Source organism: Astatotilapia calliptera, chromosome 19 (genome assembly GCF_964374335.1).
Source record: "Astatotilapia calliptera chromosome 19, fAstCal68.1, whole genome shotgun sequence".
In the NCBI taxonomy this organism is placed as follows: domain Eukaryota; kingdom Metazoa; phylum Chordata; class Actinopteri; order Cichliformes; family Cichlidae; genus Astatotilapia; species Astatotilapia calliptera.
Window position 1 is genome coordinate 28,157,490 of NC_137440.1, and position 18,718 is coordinate 28,176,207.

At 42.3% G+C, this 18,718-nt stretch overlaps 1 protein-coding gene across 7 annotated transcripts in view; it reads right to left on the bottom strand.

Moving 5' to 3' along the window:
- Positions 1-18,718, bottom strand: part of kidins220a (kinase D-interacting substrate 220a) — a 46,185-nt gene that overhangs the window by 12,251 nt on the left and 15,216 nt on the right. For all 7 annotated transcript variants that reach the window (XM_026151224.2, XM_026151223.2, XM_026151222.2 and 4 more), the window contains exons 20-23: positions 17,698-17,935; positions 16,228-16,319; positions 13,717-13,861; positions 13,111-13,273 (exon numbers count right to left, since the gene is read on the bottom strand). In XM_026151224.2, the coding sequence (XP_026007009.1) occupies positions 13,111-13,273; positions 13,717-13,861; positions 16,228-16,319; positions 17,698-17,935 (638 nt within the window). The remainder of the gene's footprint in view (positions 1-13,110; positions 13,274-13,716; positions 13,862-16,227; positions 16,320-17,697; positions 17,936-18,718) is intronic.

Consider the following 18,718-nt stretch of genomic DNA (forward strand, 5'->3'; position numbering starts at 1 on the left):
TCTGAGCAGAGGAGGAAACCTGAGAAGATGACAATCAGGGTAATTTAGCAAGCAGCAGACGGAAGCGCGTCATGATGTGCTGCTACGGTTAACGTGATGTTTGTTATCACAGGCCCTAAGTAAACACCACGTTTGGAGGTTGTTCTGTTTCTGCATGATTATAGTTTTCCTGGTCTATACAGCAGGGGGGAAAAAGCTGTACTACATGAAGAACTTTAGATGAGAACAATTTATCGACGCTGTGTTCAGCTTATGGAATATTCCATTTTAAAACACTAAAATTAAAATTGTATAAACCAAATTTTAGACCCCGGAAATGCTGCATATGGATTACAAATGCTGAAAGGTTATGAAGTGAGGACTTTTATTTAAGCTGAATAATGTTAAAAGTGCTATCACAAAATCACAGAAAGGGTAAAATGAGGCCAAGGATACACAGGATACAAACAACAACAAGCCACAGCAATCAGTACATCTCGACCGATCCTATCATTCAGACAGGAAAATATGAAACTTGGAGTGACTTATGACACCGGCCATTCATCATGAGAGTATGCAGCTCTTATCAGATGAATGAGGAGACTTCAGTGGGGAGTAGACATTTTTCTCATCTCGGCTTCCATTTGTCATCCAAACCCTTCATCATTTTCTCAGTAGATGCTTTTCTCTCCCTACATCTCCCTTAACCTTCCCTCCTTACAGATCAACCTCAACTCACCCTCCTCTAATACATCATCCAGTCTGTCTAGTGGTGAGCTGTGCAGGGAATACAAGCTGGAAAAGTTGGGGTTTTTCTCAAAGACTGAGCTGTTTTCAACAGTGAACACAGACTCGTCTTTCTGTGACTTGATTGGATGATTAGTACGGCTGCTGCTGCTGCTGCATGCTAGCTAAGTCAGGATGAGGTCAGCATCTGGCCAGAGCTCAACACAGCAGACTGTTAGCTAATAATCCAAAATATAAACTAACTTAATCTGGTTAACACGGTGGCCTGAAATGTCCTCCATCAGCCCATTCCAGTGAAGTTCTCATACCTCAGTGATGGGTGGTCACAAACAAGTCCTTTAAAGGTGCAGAACACTCAGTTACAAGTTACATAATTTCCATTTCTGGCTGTTAGTTGACACTCCAGACTGCTTACAGTGAGTGAACAGGTAGGGCTCCAGTCCTCTGTTCAAGGACATTTCCACAGGACAGATGGCTGGTGATAGACAGGTCTGCTGCTGCAGCGCTAAAACCTGTGACCTTGTTGCAGGTTCATGCTCAAGTCTGACAAGAAATACTGACATTTGGGTGTCTTAGAGAGACATTCTGCCGTGTTTGGTAGTCATAATAAATGAAAAATAAATATATGACATGCAAATCCCGCATGTTGATAGCATATACATTATTTCAGTTGAATCAAGTGAATGTTTTCATATTTATCTTCCCACTCAGGATCTTCTCTTAGAACAGCCCAGGTGGCTCACAGCAACCCTTTGTACCCACCCAACTGCTACTTAGAAAAGACAGTGAGGAGTAGGGATGGGTACCGGTACCGGACATAAACGGTAGTAACCAGACCGAAAAGCAGCGCACATTTCGGTGCTTTATTTCGGCGCTTTTTTTCCTGAAATGTCATACACTTTGGATTCCAGCCAATCATTTTACCTTTGCAAGCGTAGTAGGCGGGCCCAGGTACGTACGTTCTTTTAGAGCAGAGCTACAGATTAAAAATGCCCAAGGCGAAGCGGTCAAAAGTCTGGCTGTACTTCACAGCAAAAGATGCAAACTCAGCAGCCTGCAACAAGTGCTTTAAGCTGATACTGTGATACTGTCAAAGGAGGTAACACTTCAAATCCGATGAAACACCTGGCGACGCATAGCGTGTTTTTAAAAGCAGAGAAATGCGCCGTATTTGATAGCTTGCACTGTGCACCGTGCACATCTACTGCGGGTGTGGTGCCTGTTATCGGACCCGGAGTTTGCAACATCCCCCAAAAACCCAAAGAGGAGAGTCCTGGCCCCTAGCCCTGCCAGTGTAGCAGAAATGATGAGGATGATGATGGCAGCAGCAGCCGTTCTTCTCTGCGTGAGTAGCTTAATGTTGTTCGTGTGTAATTTACGTTGAGTAGGCTAACCACGTTATTAAATTAATGCATGTAAGGTGAACTAGCAAACATCATCATAGCTACATGCGGCTGTCTTCTTGTTTGATGGCAGATACTAACTTCACCCTGGCCAAAAAGGCTAAAATGACCAAAGAAAAAGTGGAAAACAGTTAAACATGAGAGGTTTTTGGACAAAGTTTGTGTTTTTCCCCCCCATTGTTTAAGCACTGCTTCCAGCCAAGAGTGATGCCATAAATCCCCTATAGCTGCAGAAAAGGCTAACATTGTTGTCTTTTTACAAAAAAACAGCTAAACACGAGAGGTTTTTGGACAAAGTTCGTGTTCTTCATTCTTTAAGCACTGGTTCAAGCACCGTTTAAGCACCAGCACCATTTCAAAAGTACCAGTTTGGTACTGGTATCGGATAAAACCTAAACGATACCCATCCCTAGTGAGGAGACAGAAAAGGCTGTGAGTAGAGAGGACAGAGCAGCACAGCTGGCTCCAGTGGACAAAGCCCTCTCAGTGTTTCTTCCATTAGAACCTTTAATAAGACCCAAAAAGTTGAGGAAGCTCATTGTTGGCACACAGACGAACCCTCTGCTGTGACCTAGCGGATAAGTGTGATTCTGAAGGCACAGCTGTTACCTGAGTGTACATGCACGTAAGCACCACCACTGATGGTGTCAGCCTGAGTGCTGATTCAAATAACACTGATGAGAACAATTATGTAATATCCACTGCAGACACCTGGGCAGTCAGGATGGGAAAATTCAAAGGCACAGATGAAGGGTGGAGTATGTGTTTAAGCGCATGCGCGAGTGTCTGTGTGTGTGTGTGTGTGTGTGTACTGTATGTGTGTGGGGGTGTTTGGTTCCTTTTCTCATGAACTGTATTAACCCATACACAGACTGAGAGAATCTTGTGCTTTTCCCCATTTCCAGCTGGCTTAGTGCTGTTTATTTGTGGGTCTGAAGACACAGACCAACAGGAGCCAGTGAGTCACACACACACAAACATGCACGCACACAGAGCACTTCCTTTTGCTATACAAAGAACATCCTCCACAGACTTTCTAAGGAATCTTATATCTTTTTATAGGACCATCTAAAATAACTCTGTAATGTGTAAACAGGAAAAAAAATTAGAAAGGGCTCCAATTATGAAAGTATAACTGAGACTTATTATGCTTAGATGTACACACAGACAGAAATTTTGGTCTACTACAGACTGTTTATATTCATAGATTTATTATAGCCCGAGGAGTCATATGTTAGATGATAAGTTACTAAGAATTATAACTGAAAATAACTCAATAACTCATTTATCTTGTCATATTTTCAGACACATTTGCTTTTGTTAAAACTGAGACAAGTTTCACAAACAAATAAAAAACCCTTAATTTATACTGGACAACAATGGCAACCAAGAAACTGGCTACAATGTGCATAATTCACTGAGTTGTGTGTTTGCTCTTGGTAATGCACAATGTGCAAGCATACAGGAGCACAGACAGATGTCTCTTCTAAATACAACTGGATTTGCTAAGAGCAAGTCAAGTACATCCATCATGCCCAGACAAACTGTGAGAGAATAAGAAGACGACTAAGTTCCCAACTACCTATTCAGACAAGAAAGGAAAGACAGACACTGAGTGGAAATCCTGCTTCAAGGAGGACCAAAACGTGAAAAACAAAACAAATCAACAAATAGTGGAAAAGGAACCCCCCCCCACAAAATAAGCATAAACTGTACATAAAAGATGGATATAGCTACTGTGACCCATTGCCATATTGGGTTTCTGAAAAAGAACATGACAAACAGCTGATTTAGACTGGTAAAGCCTACAACGTAACCTACTTAAGCAGCCGACGGCATTGCCAGCATTCATGCGTCTGCATGCTGTATTATGTGTTAATCATCCTGTGGTTGTGTCCCGGTGTATTATATGCACTGGGACACAACCCAGCAAATTATAGTGGTGTGAAAAAGTGTTTGGAAGACTTGCTGTGGTAAATGAAATCATGAATTCTGCTTTCTACCAAAACATCCTGAAGGAGAATGCCCTGCCATCTGTTTGTGACCTCAAGCTCAAGTGCACTTGGGTTCTACAGAAAATGGAGACTTTGGCGTAGCCTTCGCTTGAATCCGATTGAGATGCTGTGGCATGACCTTAAAAAGGCAGTTTAGCTCGTCACCTTCATTTAGAAAATGCAAGTATAACAAACATACAAAAAAATGGGAAACACTTTTCACACTACTGTAAATCTGGTGCAAGCTACGACTGAAACAAATGAAAAGCTAAGACTTTTTCCTTTCTCTATACATCCATTGAGATCCATTCTGACAGTTTCAGCAATCTCCCTCCAGGAATTTGCTGACATGTGCGAGTCCCTATATTGAGGCTATGATTATTACACCTTATATAATAATATATTACCATAAATGATATTTCAGTACTAATGGACTGAGAGCTAACAACCTGACTGCAGGAGTCTGGGTAACACGCTGAAATGCATGTACCCATTAAATGATAAAAACACTTTTAAAATGAGATACGACCACTTAAAATGCCAATATCTAGAATTCCTATCGTTTGAGATGTTGGCTGCAAATCACTATGGACTAATTAGTCATTCTTATCAGAAACCAGTTGCTTAATGAGAAGTTGGATGTTTTGTTTGCAGTGTCCAAGAAGCCACTACACTACTTTCAAGCAGATGAAGAAAAAATTTTCAGCAGCCATTTTTGTAGCACAATAGGCCCATTGACAGGACCAGGCTTATAGTTGCAGTCATGCAGGCGCACAGGTCCAACCTCTTGCTGTGTGGCGTGGCTACTGGGAGCTTTCTGGGCTTATCCAAATGCTAATAGGTCCCAAAGCTGACTGGGGCATAGCCTTTCTTCTCCTCTCAACTCCCACACACTGCAGCTGATGGGAAGGAGCAGAATTCATCTCGCTCGCTCTCTCTTCAGTACTCTCGCTGGGCACAGAAAGTATGAATGTGCCACTTGACTTTGCTTTATAGCTGCCCACTGTGCTTATGGGTGACATTCGCACACACGCCACAAAGAGGTGGTCTCTCTGCCAAACATTTCCATAAAGGGGCCCAAAGACAGAGAGATGCCTCAGAACAGACAACCGCCTGTGCGCATTGTGTTTGAGAAGCTCAAGAGTTTCGATGTCAGACACTGTGCGAACAGTACAACAATGTGTGGGTGAAGAAGTTAACCAGGCCCGGGTCCGGCACATTCCTCTCCTGGTCAGAGTCATGTCAGAGCTGCTGGTAGTGTCTACCCAGCATGTGGATGAAAACAGCGAGGCCCTCTCTGGAAAAACAGTGGACAGGCGAGTTGGCGCGTGGATTCACAGCATCAAGGCTGAGGGAGGTTATTGTTACAATGGAAGCTGCCAAGACCTCCACCACCCAAAGGCAGAGGGGGAGAGCAAAAATATGTTTTCACTTTAGATGACGCCATGTTCTTTGTCTCCTTAAAAATCCAGACGCATTTCCTTGATTTAAATCAAATGCTTCAAGTACTGTGGACACCCCTGTCTCTGCTTTCCTCTTCGTCTCTAACCTTCCCTTTTCCTTGCTTCCTTGTCTTGGCAGTGCCAACTGACAACTTGCGGCAGCGTCTGCTTTCCATATACATTTGTGGCAAAGTTAAGTCCAGTAATTGAAACTCTCTTGTACTAAGCTGGACCTGTGCATCCCAAAGCAAACCACAGAGACAAGCAGGCTAATGGGAAACACACCATGCTGATAAAAACCAAGCAGTTTCGGAGCAAGCGGCCTCTCAGTGAAACGGGCTCAGGGCTCAGTGGTTCCATGAAATGTTGATTAAACTCATGTGTAGCGCCGAAATGGAGCCTCCTTGTTCCAGACCCCAAAAACCTTAACTGAACCCTCCACTCAGAGCAACTAGGGCCTCATTCTTGACAAATATTAAAACAGTAAACCTCAACTTAGTGATTTACGCACAAGAAGAGAGTTTGGAGCATCCTTGGGTCATTACACAGTTTGTTCATTGTGACAGTAATTGCACCATGAAGCTCATATCAGCACATGTGGTTGTTTGATAGCTGTAATGGCCAGTTGATAGGCCATATGATGCTCGGTTAAGTGGGGTGGACTGCTAAAGTGAAGACAAATGGGCAGCTGTAGATTATGCAGCTGGAATAAAAATGAATCCATACAGTGAAAAATTAATATGACAAACAAACTTGGGAGTCTCAGACTGGACGAGCAATCCTGTTCAACGTCACTGAAAGGGATACATGTGTCAATAATAAGAAGAGAAACTGGAATGAGAAAAAGAAAAATCAATGAGAATGTGAGAGAAAGAAAAGGAAATTACTGTGGTAAAACAAAAGCTTCTCCAGTTCAATTTGCATCCAAGTTAGAGGCAAGGATGTAAAGCCTCGCAGACTGTTTGAGCAACTACTACAGAGGCTGACAACAAGATCACAGAAAGTCAATGATAATGTAGAAAAAAAGCACCTGTGAAACCTTTCAGAGGCTAAATCCTCAATATGTTTCTCTGGGCTTCTTTGCAATTTCCGTGTGGTTTCTGCACACATATTCTAACAAGCCCTAACCTCCATTGACCTTTGAAGGGCCAGGATGTTAATGTCAGTTAAGAGCCGGATGTGTGTGTGTGCGTATCAAGATTGCCCGTGGCTCCCGCAGTGGCTGAGTGGTGAATCTCACTGTCCCCTTAAAGGTCAGCGCCGACCCTCTTGTAACCCTGTGCTGCTATTTATAATCAGCCCCCACCTTCTAGCAGTTCCAGCACAAAGACACGGGAAAGCACGAGAGAGATCAGTGATAATGCTCAACACTGCAGAAATACCAAAGTATCAGGCGGCTGTCAGCTTCTCAGCCCTCTGCTCTTTTTCTTCCATCTAAGTGTCACATTTAAATGTTAACCCAACCTTGTGGTCTGATGGATGGGCTCTAAGACCGGAGCAGAGGTCAGCCAGAGGTGTAGCGGTGGGGCTTTTACTGCATTTAAAAATGATTATTTGTGCTTTGTACAAAAAGAGAACAGAGCAGCTCTCTTGTTTCTGACCAATTAGACTAATCCTTCAACCTCGGCTTGCAGGCACAAATGAAAAAGGCTTTAAGGATTTTCTAGCAAAGAATGCTGCACAACGTTCTTTCCGGTAGCCTCCCTGCACAAATACACACAAGAGCAGTCAAAAACTCCTCTTCCACATACATACACACACACACACCTCCTCCTGTGTCACCTGTACACACTGGCCAGAGCTGTCTTTTTTTTCCTTTTACATTTTAAGTAGCTCAGTAGGGGTTGGGTGGTGTTGGAGCTGGCTGAGGCTGATTCATGCCTTAGTCAACGCCAGCAAACACCTGAGGGATGCAAGAACGACAGAGCAGGCCAAATCGACCCACACGCATACGTGCACTCAAGTGGAATCAGCAGAGGACCGGTTTCACTAATATAAACAGCCACGTGGGACCCAGGGGACATGTGCATGAATTTCTGTGTGTGTGTCCACCACCTGGACTATCTCACTTGGAGCAGCAGCATCACCTGAGGCTTCAAATACACCCGAGACGCTAGCACACCAATGGCAAACGCCTCATGCGGTAATCCTGCTGGTATCTGGTCTGATCCTCTGTAGTATTCACAAGCTTTGGTTCCGTTACCTTATTTTACCTCCAGAGACAGAACTCTTTCTTCTTGCTCTCTCTTTCTTACCTCCCCCCACCCCCCAACTGTTCCTGTTTTTCCATCTTTATCTCACACCAACCCTAGTTTCGTTTTTGTCTCCGTCTGTCTTTATCTTCCCTTCAGTCAGGTGGTCTGTCAGCACACTAGTGTGTAGACTCAGTGGCGGTGTCCTATCAGCGATGGAGCCAGAACTCTATTGAGACACAGGTGACTTCACATTAGCCTTTACAAATTCACACACGTTTGGAGGCCTCTTGGCAAATGGCAGCGCAGTGAACGATCGAATTACCAGTTTTACTCTGTATTTCACTGAAATACCTCCTGGGTACAGGGACAATGGGCTCTCTCAGAGGACAGAGAGAGGGAAGAAAACCATTTTGCGCATTTGTCGTGCAGCTAGATTATAGAATGTGTTGCAAATGCGACAGAACTCCATATGAATGGGCTGTATGGTGAAGAATAAAGACTTTTTTTTCTTCATTTGAGGGCAGGAAAAGTTCAGAAGTGTTCATTATAACAAAAGAACAGGGTCTCGCCATTTTTTAAGTCCAGATTTTTAAGAGCTTATTAAAAGAACTCCGCATAAAGGGAATCACCAGCATGAGCTTTGGAATGGCGCTTTTATCCCTGCACATAATTGCAACCAAATTACAATAATTGTGCCAATTAAAGTAATCCCGAATGAAGAGAGTGTCATCTTAATGTTTCAGTACTTGGGATAAGAGTCTCCCTAATTAAGAGTGAATTGGTGGGCTGCATATTCATTCAGACTGTGATTAGTGGAAAAAAAAAAAGTTTTTAAGTGTCCATCGAGTGGCTGGCTGTACATCACTGAAAGGGTGATTGTTTAGCGTATGAACGCTGGGTCAAGCCAACAAATCGGAGGTGAAAAGAAGATGAAAGGATGAGAGAAACGGTTCGTTATTCACAAGCCGTGACCTGGTGATTAAAAGCACAGAGGGCACAGAAAGTGGGAATTTTTTTTTGCCCACAATACTACAAAACATAGTGTCACTGTGTTTCTAAATACAAATTCACCTGACAACAATTTCTCTGCTGTGTTCTGCTTCCTGCACTGTGTGAATGTGTGTGAGTACGCATGTTTGTTGAACACAGCCTGCATCTCAGGGTCTGATTAATTACACCGATTCTCAGAGGAGTTGGGGGTGACATATGTTCTTGCACTGGTGTGAGAGCTAGCTAGTGTGTGTGAATTTTTGTGAGTTTTCTATCAACTGCATGCATAAGATTTGTGTGTGATTTCATGTGTGCACCTGTGTAAATTGCAAAAACTTGTAGTGGCAAATGAGTTTCAGTTGAAACATGCACGGATGACAACTCCTGAGTGTGTGTGTGAGAGAGTGTCTATAAGTCCATGGCATGCAATAGTTTGTGTGTATATATATGAGTGGGTGTGTAATGAACAGAAGATTCAGGTGCAACGCCAGAAACACACTCCTGAGTGCAGCAGGGGCATCCTGGCACACACAGGGTACCAGATGTCAGAGCAGCGCAGGAACCTGCTCAGTGGACCAGTGACACATTTTTTTTTCTTTTTCTAGAGCTGAAAACTGGATCTGGGCGTCCAGGAATAAACTCTCTTAGGACCCGACTGAACCCGCCCTCACAGATGATTAGATCCAAGTATGTTAACCCTACATCCAAAATTACTTCACTGTGAAACAAATTATCAAAAAACAAGTACAAGTCATTTGAAAGTCCCTGAAGATCCTGCAGTTAGCATATTTAAATCACATCCAAACCCGAAGATATTCAGTGTTTCAGAAACCAAAGAAAGCAGGAACTCCTTTGGTTCTGGTTCTAGCTACTTGAATGCCTGGAAGCAATATTTAATTTTTTCTACTAAAAAATAGCAACTTATCACATATTTTTGCCAACTGACTCATCCACTCACTATTTACACTCCTCGTGTCTTCATTGCTTATCCTTTCTCGTTGTTCTTTGGGTTTTTCTCTTTGCTAATACCTACCTTCTGTCAGCCATACTGCTACACTATAAAGCAAATTATTTGCTAACTTTGCTGGTTTGCTTTTTATTTCGTCATTTAGACATTTGATTTTTTTGCTGATTGTTGACTAATTCTGCATAATTAATTGCTGAACACCATGTCCTTAATGCCTATCCACTGCTTTTAATCTTCAACTAATGACAAAGAACAGAAAAAAGGACACAGCTGTAGTTAAGTTTAGAAAATATATTCTGATCACTTATTTTAATTTTTTTTTTGCTTTTTATTCACAAATACAAACCCCCATGGAGACTAGTACCAACCGTTCACAACAATAATAACAGATGTGTATTCAACATCCTAAAACTACTTGTTCAGACATTTAAATTCACTCTACAAATGAATTTCCATTAGATGGCAAAATGTAATATAATGATGCTGAAAAAGCTCAAGGAAATAAATATACAGCAATAACCGCAAAGCAGGAGAGGGCCAGGGTAGCTATAATCATCAGGTTTCTAATGGCAGCTAAGAAACAACTCCTGAGAAGAGACAATAACGAAGAGGAAGTAATGATGTAACCGAAAATGATAGTCATAATGCTGCAGGCTCCAGATCCAATTTACTAATGGAAAGAAAAAACTCAAAAGAAAGATTTGGGTTTGTTAATTTGACAACTACAAATTGAAGACTTGCAGATGTTGGTCTAAAGCATCTGAGTTTTTGTTTTCTTCTCAGGTTCTGTCAGTGTACTGGACACACCACAAGGCTGCCTCACTCGCCCAAGTGTTTTTTGCAATTTCCCCTGTGAAAGTAGTGACACAAACATTTTACCTATGCTTCGAGTAAAAGCTTGACTGCTTTGGACCAGTATCTCCTTCAGACAGTGCCGTCTTTGTTCCTCACACACCTCTTTCCCTCAGCTACCATGCATGAGCCTGGGCGGCCCTCAGTCTTAGCATTAACGATAGAAATCGCTGAAGTTATTAACCGATTACGCATTCTCCATCAGATTAAGGCGGCTGTACTAGCCTGTTCCTGCAACGGGAATCAGAAGTGAGCTTTTCTCTGCACGCCACGTCCTAAAATGACAGTTCACAGCCCTTCATTGATGCTTGTCAATGCAAAGCAAGTTAGTGAAAAACATTTAGCTGTTTCGAAATCCTGTCTGTTTGTGTGAGATAGGAGAGAAGGTGGGTAAGCATTTCTGTTTATTATTTCTTAAGAGTTCAGCTCACCCCCTTCACTGAAAGGCCTGTGTGTATTCCATAATAATTTACAGTGTGAGAGTTAATTTAGTTTTAATGTATGGGGCATGCAATCTGAACTGAGACCAACTAATGGTGGTTAGCCCCATTTAAAGCACGTTTGTACTTATGAAGATGGAAACAGAAAAAAATATTTAATTGCAACCACAGCTGCACTGTTTTCAGTCTTATGGTTAACAATAAGTTTATTTTTGATGCTGTGGTATACTTAGCTGTAGACACTTTTACAAAGAGAGGGCAGAGAAGAGGAAGAGCTGCTGCCTTGTGACTGAGATGCAGGGCGACAGTTGACCTATAAGGGGCTGACTCACCCCCCACGTTCACTTCACCACTAATATATTCACTTAGTAACGCTCAGGGGATGTGCAGTTTTGCTGTGTAAAAAAGGCTGTGCATGACAACTCGCACACATGTTTGCAAAATAAAACACAACAAAGAATAGATGAGATCTGAACCACATGAGCAAAAGGATGCTAAGTATAAAAAAAGGAAATTATCAAACTGGTCAAAGTGAAGCTGTGAAACGAGACGTGGGTGGATGTGTGTATTTTTTAACGCTCTGAAAAGGAAAGCAAATAAAAGAAGCTATCCACTTCTCAAACAGGCAGGCAATCCCCGAGACCCCGAGGTTCGTAGAGGTCAGTCAAGTGCCCATCCGTCGTTAAAGGGAATGAGACAGAATAACTCATCCAGAACAAAAAAAAGGGCCTAAAGAGCCTCAGATCATATGAAAGAGGAAGAAAAGAGCAGAGACAGAAAAAGACAGACAGACAGAGGCCTGAGTCTTATCAGCGGAAGATTGGTGTAGGAGATAAGGCCTCTAGGCAAGGCGTTGTGTTTAGCCTGTTCGAGGCTTCCTGTCATCATCATTAAGCCAGCTTCTTCGACGGCCACTGCGGAACAGAGCAGCCATTTGGAAAGACACTCAGCGAGGAGGAAGATAAAGAAAGACAGGGCCGTTGGTCAAAAGCAAGATGATGGCTATATTAGGTCTAATGAGTAGTCTAAGTACAACCCCATGCTGCGGTAAGGAGACTTGAATCCAGGCCTTTTGTTAGATGTAGAAACATCAGTTTTTATGGCTCTCTTATTTTCCACAATAATTACAGCAAAAGTAAGAACGTTTCTTTTAGGGTCTCCAGTGAATGCGAGTAGAGTAAACATACACAGGAGGAAATGTAGTGATATTTTTTCCCATAAAATGCAGAGAGAAACGAGACATTTAAAAATCTGCATTCTGTAGTGCCATATGGAAAAAGAAACGGTAATAACTTTTGTCCTTTAAAAAACCATAGAGCAAAAATCCAGTCTAATGAGGTAGTGGTTTGTGTTTGGAGATGGGGGATGGAGAGTTGTCGGCTGAATCTAGCTGGCTGAATAGCTGACAATAACCGTCTGTGACACTTCCCTGCCGCAGGAGTCGTGGGCGCTAGTGTATTGTGACAGAGTGCAACCTTTAAAGGCCAGCGATTGATGCACAACAGCGCCCAAACCCAGCGACTCAGCCTCTATCGGTCTCCTCCTCTCGTCTGCGGTGAGCACGCCTAAAAGCATTCATGACCTCACAGTATACACACACAGGGACAAGACTTTACTGCTCCTCTTGTAGACTTTAAAGAATTAGTGTCCCTTTGTGAATCTCGAATCCGGGCAATAACTCAGTCATCATTCGCCTTGAACATTATGGTCAATTACAAAATCTGTCTGACAGTTGCCAATTAGTGTGGCACAGCCTTTGGCACTACATGTGTACAGATTATCTCGCCTGCATGGAAAACAAAATCCTCTACTGCCACCTGCTGGTTAGGGTTACTTAAACAGAGAGCAATAAAAGCAAATTCTTAGCTGACATCTCAGGCTTTTTATTCCGGCTTGAAGATGTGGAATTTTACTCATCCAAATACATCCATCATCTAATTTTCACTTAGATAATTTAGTTGATGATCAGTCTGCTAGTGCTGCCCTCAAGTTAGAAAGAGAATGAATAAAAGGCAATAAAACAACCCGGGAAAGAAAGGCAAGAAAGTCAATAAATCAGATCAGTAACTAATCAAAAGATGATGTTTCTGTGTGTGTATACCTCTCATAGATGGTCTTGAGAGTAACCTGATCAGACATCCCATCAGCCTCTTCCAAGTACAGGATGATCCATGATGTCCTGTAAGGCCACTCTTCTGTCAGGTTTATCCATGACGCCAGTCGATCCCAGTTGAAGATGATGTGATTGGCGCGTAACAGACGACCTGCCAACAACGAATCAGAGGATTAGGGGCCACAGAAGTCACTTCCAATCTGCTTAATAACAAACATTTTCTTTTGGCTGCATCATTGACTTGTATAACATATAATGGTTTTGCTCACAAGCACTAATCAGCTATAGGGGCTTGTTATGCCAACTTGCTTAAAAACAAACTGTCAGTGGTAGTGCCAACTGTTTTTAATCTTCTACTCTGTTCTATTACTGTACCCCTTGTGTAATTTATTATAATATATTTATAACCTCTAAATCCTAAGTCTGCCAAGCCTTTGTGGTTAAATTAAAATTACTGTTTAAGCTTACAAGCAAAATGTACTCTTCATTAAAACAGAACTCTTGAAGCGCGGATGTTGATGTAAAAAAAAAAAAATGGCTTTATTACTGTAATAATATGTACAGTTCCCAAGCAGATCATGGTTAATTCCTCACCTGTAATAGAAACAATGTTGAGCAGCCTCCTCATGGTCTGTGGGCTGATGTCACAGAACCAGTCCTCGGTCACCAGCAGCTTGGTCAGGTCGAAGGACATCTGTCTGGTGAGGGTCCTCTGCATCTGACGCCGTCGGTATGTGTCCTTAGCAGACAAACACTCATTAGCATGAGGCTGGAGATGGTACATGCTGCATTTTACTTCACAATAAGTTACATAATGGATCGCCAAAAAACACTTTACACGAGGGACGTCCAACTCATTTTATATCGTGGGCCACACTTTGATCTTAAGTGGACAGAACCGGTGAAACTACATAATAAATGCATAAAATTACAGGAAAGGTTCTTCTAAGGTTCTTCTATATTTATAAAAAGTCTTCATAAATACAGTTAAAAGTTTAAAATCTGTGCCCACATTCACATTTTCTAAAGCTGTTTAATGAGCCAGATTGGAGTCTTTGCCGGACCGACTTTGGCCCACGTGCCTTATATTTGACACCACTGGTTCACAGTATATAATAAAGGGACCAGGAAAACAGGAAGTGTATTCTAGCCACACATGGAAAAGAAATACAGCAAAGGAACCATAGAGAGCCATAAATTTTTCCTGTTTAATGTTAGACTTCTAAACTGAAACTGCAGCAGTTATTGTGGACCCTGACTGATGTTTGTGAGAACGCACCCTTACTGTCCCGCTATGTGCATCATGAGACCAGAGGAGAGGTTTCATGGTCACCATGTGATCTAAGACCATTTTAAGAACCTTTGCTTCATTAGACTACGACTACATCTAGATGGGATCATTTCTATATTATTCCACATACCCCATATTTGAGAGAGAGATTTTATTTTAAAGTATCAGCAGCACCACAATAATTTTTAACAGCAAACACTACCTTACTCTCAACATAATCCAGTTAAGGTTTATACCGATAAGCCCTGTAAAAGAGATGTACATGGGTTTCTTTCCTTCCATATAACCAATCTCTTAATGGCCATGACATACACAGCACTAAATCTCTGTGACTGCACAGAAGAAATCAAAGAGCCGCTGTCCAACACTGAAAAGTCATGACACACAGGCAAGCTATTGACACAGATCTACCGGAGAACATCTGTGATGATTTCAGACAGCTGCAATGGTCATGAGCCAAGACAAGCCTTTTGGTTGACTTTGAAGTTGTAACACCAGTCTCATGACCTCTTTCTCAGAGAGATGAAACATATGGCCACCGCTCAGTCTGAACCAAAAAGGTCTATCATAGAGACACCTCTTTGGGGCTAGCTTTTTGGTATTTATTAACTTTTGCTGTAGCTTCACAGCGTCAATGGTTTATTTTGATGATTCCTTGAAGTGCTAAGAAATACTAAGCAGCAATTAGTTTCAATCCAATAAATGTTAAAATACTACAGAGATATTTACAGCATCACACTTAATTCAAGAAGTCACAGAATTTCAGTGTGGAGAGAGCTCATAGTCAATTTGCCCTCCTGCCCCCTCATTTTAATCTCCACTTCTAGAAATAGGGCCCTCCTGCCAAGTGCTAGCTAGCGGCATATAAAAAGAGAATGCTGCCCTGTATTAAAGGGGCCAACATCAATAATGGAGGATGCTGGGTAAACCCAAGGTACAACCAAATGTCAAACAAACAAACAAACAAGAAAGGAAAGTGGGAAGGAAAGGGGGGATTGGGGGGAAGGTCTCATAGGAGGGTGGAAGGCATCAGCGACAGCAGCAGAGTCACTTAGCCTCCTGCCAGCAGACCTGGTGCCAGTGTTTTGTCACAGGGACCCACTGCTGCTAGGCCTTGTCATTAGGCTGTGGCAACGCAGCAGGAAGGATAAACAGCCATTACATCAATTACACCAGGAACCTTGGCCGCACACCGAGCACCTCTCTCTTTTTGTCTCTGTGTGTCTCCTTCTGTCCTCTGGCCTCTGCACCGCCTGCCAACACCACGCCTGTACTGAACCCCTCCTCCTCCCTCCTTCAGGGAGGAGGCTGAAGAGAGATAGCAGTGAAGGTTTCTCAGCCAGAATATCTCACACGAAGCCAATGTTTTCTGGTCAAAGAGCAGTGAACTGGCAGCTTTTTCATTTTGTTTGATTAATATGTAGAAATCAAATGTGAATATTAAGTACTTTCCTAAACAGCGTGGGTTTTGGGGAAATTATTGAAACAAAAAAAAAACCCTGCCTGCTTTCATATTGTGTCCAAAGCTTCTTCAATGTGCTATTGCAGCCTTTTTGATTTGGGTATTACAGGCTGGTGCAAGCAGTGAACACTCCCTGCTTAAAGTAGAATTTGGACTAATGACACTTTGGAGTTTTTTTATTTGATTTTTCTTTTTATTAACAATCTGTTTTGAACTACCACGGCTCTTCCTCGTCTTCTTAACTTACAAACCTAAAGTTAGGAAATCAACCACTGATGTGTGTTTGTAAATCACACCAAAATATTACATGTAATACTTTTTTTTTTACAAACTTGACTTGAAAAGCTGTTACCCTGCGGTTTAAGGCATTCTTGCTGCCAAGTTTGGCCTGGTCTTGAGCCAGGCTGCTTTGAGACATCTTCTTGTCCGTGTCTTCATGCCATCCTAGAGAAAGGGATGAAGAGGAAGAGTCAAAGTGTCAACAGAGACGATCAAGCATCACCAAGTATTAGATGTAAAACAGTTTATGAAACTATGAGTTTATAAAATGCCTCAAAGCTCTGTGTAAACCTACTTGTATATATTAAAGTGACCATATTATGCCCAGTTACAAGTTTATAACTTTAATTTGTGGGTCAACTAGAAGGGTGGGTCATGGTTTTCCCTTTACTATACAGGACCACTTTTTATTATCTCACTGAAACGTATCATTTCAGCTGCTGCCTCTTTAAGACCCCACTTACAAAAATTCCAATCTACTCTAGATGGGTCAGCTTGCCTGGAGCGTTGGCTAATTAGCGTTGTTCTATGAGGAGGAGCTGCCTTCTTAGAGCTAAATGGTAAATGCCCTGCATTTGTATAGCGCTTTACTAGTCCCTAAGGACCCCAAAGCGCTTTACATATCCAGTCATCCACCCATTCACACACACATTCACACACTGGTGATGGCAGCTACATTGTAGCCACAGCCACCCTGGGGCGCACTGACAGAGGCGAGGCTGCCGGACACTGGCGCCACCGGGCCCTCTGACCACCACCAGCTAGTGGCTAGTGGCTAACAAAATCCTGGGGTGTAGCCAAGAATATGATCCAGAACAAAAAAAGTCTTGCAGAAGTTGCTACCTTACATAAAGCATAACCTTGGTGCAGAGATGATCATGAGCAAAGGAACAACCCGTTAAAGACATTTGCAAATCTAGATTGCTTTCTTTAAAATAACAGGATCAAGAACAGTGCCCGTCGGTATATTTTTCTACAAATGTACTATGAGGGAATTGCTAACAAAAAAGCATTCACATCTACAAAAGCTTACAAATTTTGATGCCTCAGTGTGACAATTCCAATATACTATTGCTCTGGCTTGTGAAATTAGCCCCACAATGTGCTAACATTGTTATGGGGACACTGCCAAAAGTAATCAATTGGTTATTGGGTTCCTCACATGGGGGAAGTGCACATTGTTTTTGCTCTTGCAACCAGTAACAGAAGACTTAGTGTGTTTGCACTTGGTGAGACATTTTAGAGTTAGCATGGCTTCAACAAGTAAGTAAAAATGGTGTGTCAAACTAGCTGCTGAGTGGAAATGTTTGTTTTATTGTGACATAGATGTGGGGGAAGTAACACTTGACCTACAAATGAGGTGCTTTAAACTGTTCAGTAGCAGCACTCTATTGTGGGAGAGATTAACTCCCTTTGTAGTAAACTTTGGGTGTAACTTTGCAGACTTTTTCACACACAAAAAGCTATATAACACACTAAAAGACGACAGTAAAGAAAAAAATAAAGCACTTTAAAAGGAAGACGTGTAGCCTTTGTCGTCTACCTTCACCAGACAGTGGCTCCCCGTTGGTGGGTGCTGCCATGCTCATCTTTTTAGCTGTGTTAAATCCTCTGCTGTTGAGGAACACGGGCAAGTGGACAATGTTTCTCATGTAGTCGTGTCCATTGATGTTGGAGTCTCTTAGCACACTGTTGAGGTTTTGGTTGATAGCTTTGATGATAATATGGGGGTCACTGGCAAAAATGGAGATAAAAGGGCCTTTAGAAAAGAGGACCCTTACCTGGAAAGAAAAAGAAACACCATAAGAAAGTTTTTCAGTATCTTTCAGTTGCATTAAATATATGTTTACAATCTAATCACTCCATGACGCGACACCTCGAGGTAGTCAGTCAGCTGTAGTACTTAAACATAATGACTCCTGTGAGAGCTGACTGTCCACAGCACATGGTGCTGGGGAATTCCACTCGACTAACTAAGAGACATTGTCCAAGTGTCACAGGACATCAATTTGTGCTAGATGCAGTGCTGGTTTGGTAACCCGTAGCCAACAACCCTAAGGCTCGCCTGCAGGACGATGAACCTCCTGTCCAAAAGCAGCTGTCAGCAGAATCAAGTGAAAATGTTTTCACATGATGTCTGCATCTTTAATGCACATGATCTGTTAGCAAAAGTACACAGACTGAGAGAAAAAAAATTACATTTAGTTAATTGACAAATGTGTTGTTTGAGTCTCTCTCAAAAGAAAAAGGTTATGGAGTGACTGGGACATGCTTGCAGAGATGAGAAGATTGCATTAGCACACAGGAGGCTGCCGTCTTCCCTGGAATTACTTCACCAAATAATAACATTTGGCTAAAGGAAATTATATTAGAGCAGCTGGGAAAAAGAATCTAAACTTGGAGGCAAGCTGAGGCAGCTGGGAACACCAAGGTGGCTGCAGTGCAACAGAGATGTGTGGTCTCTGTGTGCACAGGTGAAAGACCCACTTTGTGTTTAAACCACATGGCAGATGCTCTAAAACTCTCTGGCTCATAGTTATAAATTTTCTTGAGCGGCAGATGTC